The sequence below is a fragment of the Sus scrofa genome, chromosome X, assembly GCF_054392235.1.
Source record: "Sus scrofa isolate SSC_HxYL_T2T_F1_AM1 chromosome X, Sscrofa_HxYL_maternal_Yorkshire_Landrace_v2.0, whole genome shotgun sequence".
NCBI lineage: Eukaryota > Metazoa > Chordata > Mammalia > Artiodactyla > Suidae > Sus > Sus scrofa.
In genome coordinates this window covers 47,613,392-47,621,113 of record NC_139401.1, presented here as the reverse complement: position 1 = coordinate 47,621,113, position 7,722 = coordinate 47,613,392, and the positions used below count along the sequence as shown (strand labels likewise).

The 7,722-nt window shown below is 49.1% G+C and overlaps 1 protein-coding gene across 12 annotated transcripts in view; it reads right to left on the bottom strand.

Moving 5' to 3' along the window:
* Positions 1-230: 230 nt before the first annotated feature.
* Positions 231-7,722, bottom strand: part of CCNB3 (cyclin B3) — a 66,148-nt gene continuing 58,656 nt past the window's right edge. For 8 of the 12 annotated variants that reach the window (XM_085007925.1, XM_013990900.3, XM_085007926.1 and 5 more), the window contains exons 9-12: positions 5,721-5,876; positions 4,800-4,949; positions 769-899; positions 231-545 (exon numbers count right to left, since the gene is read on the bottom strand). In XM_085007925.1, coding sequence (XP_084864051.1) covers positions 473-545; positions 769-899; positions 4,800-4,949; positions 5,721-5,876 — 510 coding nt within the window. In that variant the 3' untranslated portion in view covers positions 231-472. Of the gene's footprint in view, positions 546-768; positions 900-4,799; positions 4,950-5,720; positions 6,739-7,722 lie in introns of all 12 variants that reach the window. The other 4 variants (XR_014835403.1, XR_014835405.1, XR_014835404.1 and 1 more) reach the window with 1 other exon arrangement.

Below are 7,722 nucleotides of genomic sequence, written 5' to 3'. Positions count from 1 at the left end.
GGGGAATCTGTCTCTTTGGACTGCCCCTCCCCCTCCCTGGGGTCCTCCTTCTACAGACTTATCCATCAATTCCCTCCAAGCTCAAGTCCTCTTCCTGTGAAGAAAAAGCCTCCAAAAAGAGAGGGATATTGGATAAGCCAGACGTTGAGGCACAGTCTTTACTAGGCAAGGAAAAACACACCCTTGGGTTACGCATGGGGCTCCTAAGCAATAAGAGGGGAAGGGAGCCATTTTACCAACCATTAATTTTTATTAAATTTCTAATCAAATACTACAATAATTTCTTCTCTTTTATAAAAAAAAAACTTAAATATTTATAACAACATCAGTTGGGGAAAAGACAAACAAAGAGAATAAAAATGAAGAAAAGTGACGACAAGACAAATTCAAGGACAGAATAAATACAGCCTATTTTACATGCCTGGCTGGCCCTGGTGGCTGCTGCCAGAGTGCCAGACCCTCAGCCTTAGAATTAGCAGCTGTTCAAAATCTCCTCCAGTTTCAACATGTCCAAGGGGGGGATTTTGGCGACTTCAAAGAAGACCCTGCAAAAGGAAGAGGGGTCTGCTCAGTGTAAAACAGGCCAAAGCAAGTAGGCTCCATGGAATAAGTGGGATACAGGCCCTTGGGTCCCTATCTTGCTTTAACCCTGGAGCAGAAAGTAAGGTAAAAAGTACCTGAATCTTTCTTTTCCCTTCAAAGAGATTAGTCTGCACCCCGACTCATGACTAAGCACAAACCCAACCTCGACGGGAGTTTGGTACTTACTGGTGGGAGTACTTGGACTGCACAGTCTTGAGCCTATTGCAAGAACGCAAAGTCAGCAGGATGTTCAGCTGCTTGACCAAGGGGTGAAGATCAGAGGTCTTGTAGCCAGTGTAATACTCCAGGGTAGGAGCCTAGAAGAAGCAACATGAACAGTGATTTTCCAACAGGAAGCTGACCCTTCCTGTCTCCAATACCCCCAACTTCCTATCCATAGTATAGACAGGAAAGATGGTTAAACATTTCAAAGACCCATACAGCATGGGCACCGACTGTTCATTATAGGGTACTAGCTAACAGAATATATTCCCGCTGCACACGGATGGTATGGCTATATCCATGTGCGCCAGCTGGATATTAGCCCTGGCCATAGGTATTCATGTAAGTAGACACCCACTAAAGAACTTAAGGACCAGGGCTGACTTTGTAACTTACTCTCAGGTTAAGAGCCAATGGCCAGGCAAACCTCAGAGCAAACTTGAGCTCCCACCTAAACAGTCAACAGGAACGTAAGGCTGGTCCTCCTCTCTGCCTCGAACAGCTATCATTTCATGCATTCGTTTTCTTGTTCGACTTTAAGGACGCCTATCATGTGGCGAAAGGGATATAGCAGAGTGTTTAAGAGCAAAGGTGCTAGAGGTGAACTACGTGGGTTCAAATTCCAGCACAGCCTTCAACCAGTTACTTAACCTCTCGGTGCCTCAGTTTCCAAATCTGCCACATGGGGATCATTATACTAATTAAATGAGTTAATATACAGAAATCACATCAAACAGGGTCTAGCATATACCCGAAGAATTAATATTACCCAAAGGACTAATATTACCAAACTCCATATAGGATGCTGTGAATACAAAGATGAGTAAGAGATGACAAAAGCACCTGCTTTTGAGGAGTCTATACTCTAGCGGGGGAGACAGACGTGTACACAGAGAATTGCGAAATGTGTGGAAAGTGTTATGCTGGAGGGCAGCACGGGACCCTAGAGGAAAAGAAGCACAGAGCCCAGGCATTTTGGCTGGGAGAGTCACAGAAAGCTTTGTAGATGGGGGTACGTCTGCAACAGGTGTTGAGAGTCTAGTGGGAGCTCCAGAGGTAGAAAAAGGAAGATTTATTATTCTGTGAGGTAGTGGTTTTCTTAAAATGTCTTAAAACTATTTTCTCTGAACTCTAGTTTGGTTTTTGTTTTGTTTTTTTGTTTGTTTGTTGCCCAAATATCTTACCCGAAAGCTCAAATATCTTAGCCGGAATTGGGGGTGAGGGGCCAAGATGCCTACCAATTTGGATCCCTTTACCTCTTACATGACCCCTGAGATACTTCTGTAGGAATCCCAGGGCTCCACTGAACCCCGTTTGCAAACCACTGCCACAGGCAGTCATTGGTATGCTGAGCAAGGGAGTAAGGCATCCTACTGAGTGTGTTAATTAAGTAATTAAGATTAAGGGCCCTATTGTCATGGCCCCAATTGTTCAGGCCCCAGTGCTTCAGAGGGACCCTTACAAAAGCCTGCTCACTGGTGGTGACACTTTCACACACTCTCTCACCTAACATACCTTCTACACTACTATACACTAGTACTGTTTCCAAAACACACAAATAGGCATATGTCTGTCACTCCGCTGCCTAAAAAACGTGCAATGCCTTAGTTTAACAGGGGTCTCTCAGTATGGTAGCAAAGGCCTGTCACCATCTGACCACCCTCTATCATGCTGGTCTCACCCCTCACCATTCCCTGTTAATACATCCTCTGCTTCATCCACAGGAAATGTCTCATTCTGCCCCCCAGTACCTCACACTGTTTCCTTATTGCCTTCACATCTTTTCAAGTATTGTTCCCTCTACCTAGGATGTCTGGTCTCACAGGTTCCTACTCATCTTTCAAGACCCAGCTCAAACGTCCCCTTCTCTGGGAAGCAGTGTACACAGTATAGAGGACTATGGAGCCGGACTTCCTGGCTTCAGATCAGGGCTGACATTTAGCTGACACTCCCTGGTCTAGCCACACCAAGTGTTAAAAACACTGACATTTTTCTGTCCTAGTTGGCAAAGCAGTTTGCTGCCCTGAGCCTCTCAACTGTCCCCCCTTCAGGACCCATCAGACGTCCTCAAGATCCAAAGGTCAAAGCCTGGGTCCGCATAGGGCCTCCAGGATCATGGTTCTGGACCTATGGCCACATTCATTCTTTTTTTTTTTTTTGTCTTTTTGCCATTTCTTGGGCCGCTCCTACGGCACATGGAGGTTCCCAGGCTAGGGGTCCAATCGGAGCCGTAGCCACCAGCCTGCGCCAGAGCCACAGCCACGTGGGATCCAAGCCCGCGTCTGCCACCTACACCACAGCTCACGGCAACACCGGATCCTTCACCCACGGAGCAAGGGCAGGGATCGAACCCGCAACCTCATGGTTCCTAGTCGGATTCGTTCACCACTGCACCACAATGGGAACTCCGCCACATTCATTCTGATCACAGAGTAGGTATATGCTTTGACTAGCGCTCCTAGTTCCCAAAGCCTAGGTCTGCCTCTCATTAGCAAAACATGGGAAGTTATTTCTCATCTGTAAAACACGGATAAGAGAGCTGATCTCATAGGGTTGTTGTGAAGATTAAGCGAGTTAACACATCAAGTGTTTAGATCACTGTCTAGTCACTCCATAAAGGCCAGTCATTGTTATTATCACATTCTTTTTCATCATCATCATCGTCATCATTGCCATTTACCAAATGCTTTCTCTGTCCCAAGAAATTTCAGGGCCCTGTCCAAGTTCTCTCCACTATTTAGAGGGTTCTTCCTCAGCACACAGAGGTTTTCCCATCAGTGGTTGGGAAGAGGATGCTCATTGGTAAATATATTCTTTCTATATGGAGGGCATGTTACACATCAGTAAAAATTCAGTTTTCTAATGTTGCTTTCATTCAAATTTTTTTTTTGTCTTTTTTTTTTTTTTTTTTTTGCTATTTCTTGGGCCGCTCCCGCGGCATATGGAGGTTCCCAGGCTAGGGGTCCAATTGGAGCTGTAGCCGCCAGCCTATGCCAGAGCCACAGCAACGCGGGATCCGAGCCGCGTCTGCAACCTACACCACAGCTCACGGCAACGCCACCGGATCCTTAACCCACTGAGCAAGGCCAGGGACCGAACCCGCAACCTCATGGTTCCGAGTCGGATTCGTTAACCACTGCACCACGACGGGAACTCCAAATTTTTGATACAATTGAGAAAGCATCAAATATACATTCTGGTTGTATTGGGGAAGGAGGCTGGGTGGTGGGGACGGCAGAAGAAGAAGAGCACGATAGTAAACCTCTGAGTCCCCTATTACATACATGGACAGTTGCTACTCTGTTCTCTGGGTCAGTGCCTTCCAAATTCTGTTCCAAAGAGCTCCCTTGTGGGGGCGACCTTGCTGAGGAGACTGCCAGGAGCAGAGGTGAGATTGGGGTCATGTAAGAAGTGGGTCCAGGGTGTTCCCACCGTGGCACAGTGGAAACGAATCTGACTAGGATCCATGAGGACGCAGGTTCGATCCCTGGCCTTGCTCAGTGGATTAAGGATCCAGTGTTGCTGTGAGCTGTGCTGTAGGTCGCAGGCATGGCTCAGACCCTGTGTGGCTATATGGCTATGGTGTAGGCTGGTGGCTACAGCTCCGATTCAACCCCTAGCCTGGGAACCTCCATATGCCATAGGTGCGGCCCTAGGAAAAAAAAAGTGGGTCCACCCCATCCCTTGCTGCAACGGAAATAATTTCTCATTAGTCTGTTTTGTGATATTGGGCTTTCACGGAAGCTTGGAACAAAGAGTACCGTGACTAAGAAAAATGAAAAAAAAAAAAAAAAAAAAAAAGACTTCAAAACCATGGTTCTAGAAACCGTTTAGGCAGCTAGGCCCCCAAGATGTCCAGATGTTAAAGAATCATAATGGCAGGTACGTGGCAGTTCTGTAGAATTTCCCACGGCCCTAATTTACACCTTCCTCCTGAGCGGAACCTCGGCCTTTAAATCCCTACCCTTTCTTCTCCACCGCCCACAAGTGTTTACCCAGTGTCCCAGGTTCTTCATGTAGAGCGCCAGGAGGAAGGAGCCAGCAGCCAGCTTGGAAGCCCTCTCCTGGATGTAGTCGTATTCCTGCAGGGTCATCTCACAGATGAAGCGGGACAAGGTCAGTGTCTCCATGCTGGCACGAACACACTAAAGGCAGGAAGAAGACTGGCTCAGCCATCAATTCGGAACCCTGGCGCCAAGCCGAAGACGCCCTGGGCCAACGCTAACCAGTCAGCCCCCCTTGAGCCTAAACGACTCTTCTGCCTGAATGATATATTTCTTCTGCACGCCGACGCACATGAAGGACCCTGCCCCCAAAGCACAGCATCTTTAGGAGGGAGGGGATTCTGCCATTGGCAAGAGTCTTTGCCACCCTTGGGGTTTTCAAGCAAATTATCCAGTATGCTTGGGGTCCCCTCCCACCTCTGCTTTCCGTTGGTGCCATCCTCTCAAGAACCAAAGCCCTCCAGCTGTAATGGTGCACCTGCTCCTAGGCTGGATGTATTCCATGCTCCAAAAGAACTCCTTTCCTTTTCTTGTTTGAATCATATATACATATGATTCAATATAATGATAAATATAGAGTGACTTCCACGGAAACCAATACTCAGGTAAAGGAAGAGAATTTTGCCAGCATCTCCCCCAAACTTCCCATGTGTGCCTCCCTGATGGAAGAATCTCCTCCTCCTCCCCTCCTCTGCCCTGACCTCAAAACTTTACAGGTACACCATGGCAATCTGTCATTTTCTCCCTCCCCCTCCTTCCACTCCACAAAGATTGCAATCTAGGAGGGTGGCCCAAAGAACCTACCCCCAGGTGTCCGCTTTCCCTTTTCCCACCACTCAGGCAGCCACTCTGGGAATGGAGGGGACGAACCCAGAAGCGGGGCAAGGAAGACTTAGGCCTCCTCCCTCTTACCCTAGCATATCTGCGCAGAAAATGATAGGCAATAGGAATGTTGATATCAAATTCTAGGGTATGCAGGATTCGGATTTCCATGGCAAGCATCTCATCGCGCTTGTAAATATCATCGCAGATGTACAGGAAGTCATCCACACAAGGTGGGCAGGGCTCCTACGGATGGAGAAGAGAGGCAGTGACAACCAGGTGAAGACCGCCCCCTCCTCTCTGCTTGGAGGTGAAAGGCAGATGAGGAGAGGGGGGGAAGGATAGGAGGTAATAGCATTTCCTGGCATACATCTTCAGGGGAGCTCCGAGAGCCAACTTCTGGTTGACTTGAGGGGCCCGTCTGGAAAACAAAATTGGAAGATGGGGGAGGCAGATGGGGCTTCTTAGGGTAGATTCTTGTAGCACTGGAAGTGGCAAAATATGGCACAGGGACTGGGAGTGGTGAGCTCTCTCCTAATGTGTGACAACTCCCCCCTGAATCTTTTCTCTAGCTGCATCTCACTGCCCGTCCCAGCGTTCTTCTCGCATCTGTATTTTCAAATCACAAACTGGACCAGTCCTCCGGGTTCATGTAGAAGAAATCTAAGGCCTGCTCTGGAGAGAACAGAGGGAAGGAGACCACGGAAAGGGGAGTTAGAGATGGAAAATAAGACTGCACTTTGTTTCCCAGACAGAGGAATGAATAAGGAGGATTGGGAGGGGGCACTGCTGGAGTAACGGGCAGTGAGAGGGAGGCAGATAGGCGCAGAGAGAGCCTAAGCAGAAACTGAAGACTGCAAGGGGTGGGAGGATGCGCAAGGGGGCTAGACTGGGAGGATCCCCGTCAGGTCAAGGGCTAGAAGAACCGCTGCCTCCCCCCACCCACACCACCCAATCCAGGAGTACCTTGCCATTCCCAAGTCACACCCCTCTGCAGGCTGAACCTTGGTCTTAGGGAGAGAACTAGGAGGCAGGAAGACCCCTCGAATCTTTGTCTGTTTGTTTTAGTGTTTTAGAGCCACAACCGCAGCATATGGAGGTTCCCAGGCTAGGGGTCGAATCAGAGCTGTAGCTACCAGCCTACGCCACAGCCACAGCAATGCAGGATCCGAGCCGCATCTGCAATCTACACCAGAGCCCACAGCAACATTGGATCTTTAACCCACTGAGCGAGGCCAGGGATCAAACCCGAGTCCTCGTGGATACTATTTGCATTCAAAGCGGCTGAGCCCCAACAGGAACTCCCTCCCCCTGAATCTTTTCTCTAGCTGCATCTCACTGCCCATCCCCGCGTTCTTCTCGCATCTGTATTTTCAAATCACAAACTGGACCAGTCCTCTGGGTTTGCAGAGAAGAAAACTGAGGCCCAGAGAGAGGAAGCGACTGGTTCAAGTTCACCCAGCAACCTAGTGACAACCCTAGGACAGGAAACTCTCCCTTCCACTGCTCTACTCACCAGTGGCTCCTTCCTTTCTTCTCTTTTTGTACCATCCCCAGACCTCCCCTTGTAAAAGTCTTTCTGTGCTTCTCAATCCTGTGAGGGGAAGACACCCCTTCTCCAAAATACTTAGTCTTTTGTCCTGACAACCTGAAGAGGGGACCCTTCGGCTTCCAAAATTTGCTAGGAGAGAGCATGCCCTTCATCCACTTTTCCTCCCTCCTGCTCTCTGTTGGACACCCCCGCCCCCCAGGCTCAGCTGCTTGTTCAAAACCCCCTTGAGGCTGAGACAAGGAATACTTGATGGAGCCCCAAAGACATTCCTAGGTAGGGAGAGGGAGGAGGAGGGAAAGGGGGGCGGAGGGAGAGGGGGAAAAAGAGAGAGGGAGGTGAGCAATGGGATGGCTCAGGAAGCCAGTGCACGGGGGAAGGAAATGAGCCAGAAAGAGGAAGAAGGGAAAAGAGGAAGCAAAAGAAGGAGAAGGCTAGGGGGCAAGGGCAGGAAGGAGGGAGGGAGGATGAAAGGAGGGAAAGAAGGAGCCAAGGAGGAAAAGAGGGTGCAAGGGAGCAGCTGAGGAAGGGAGCGAGAGGGAG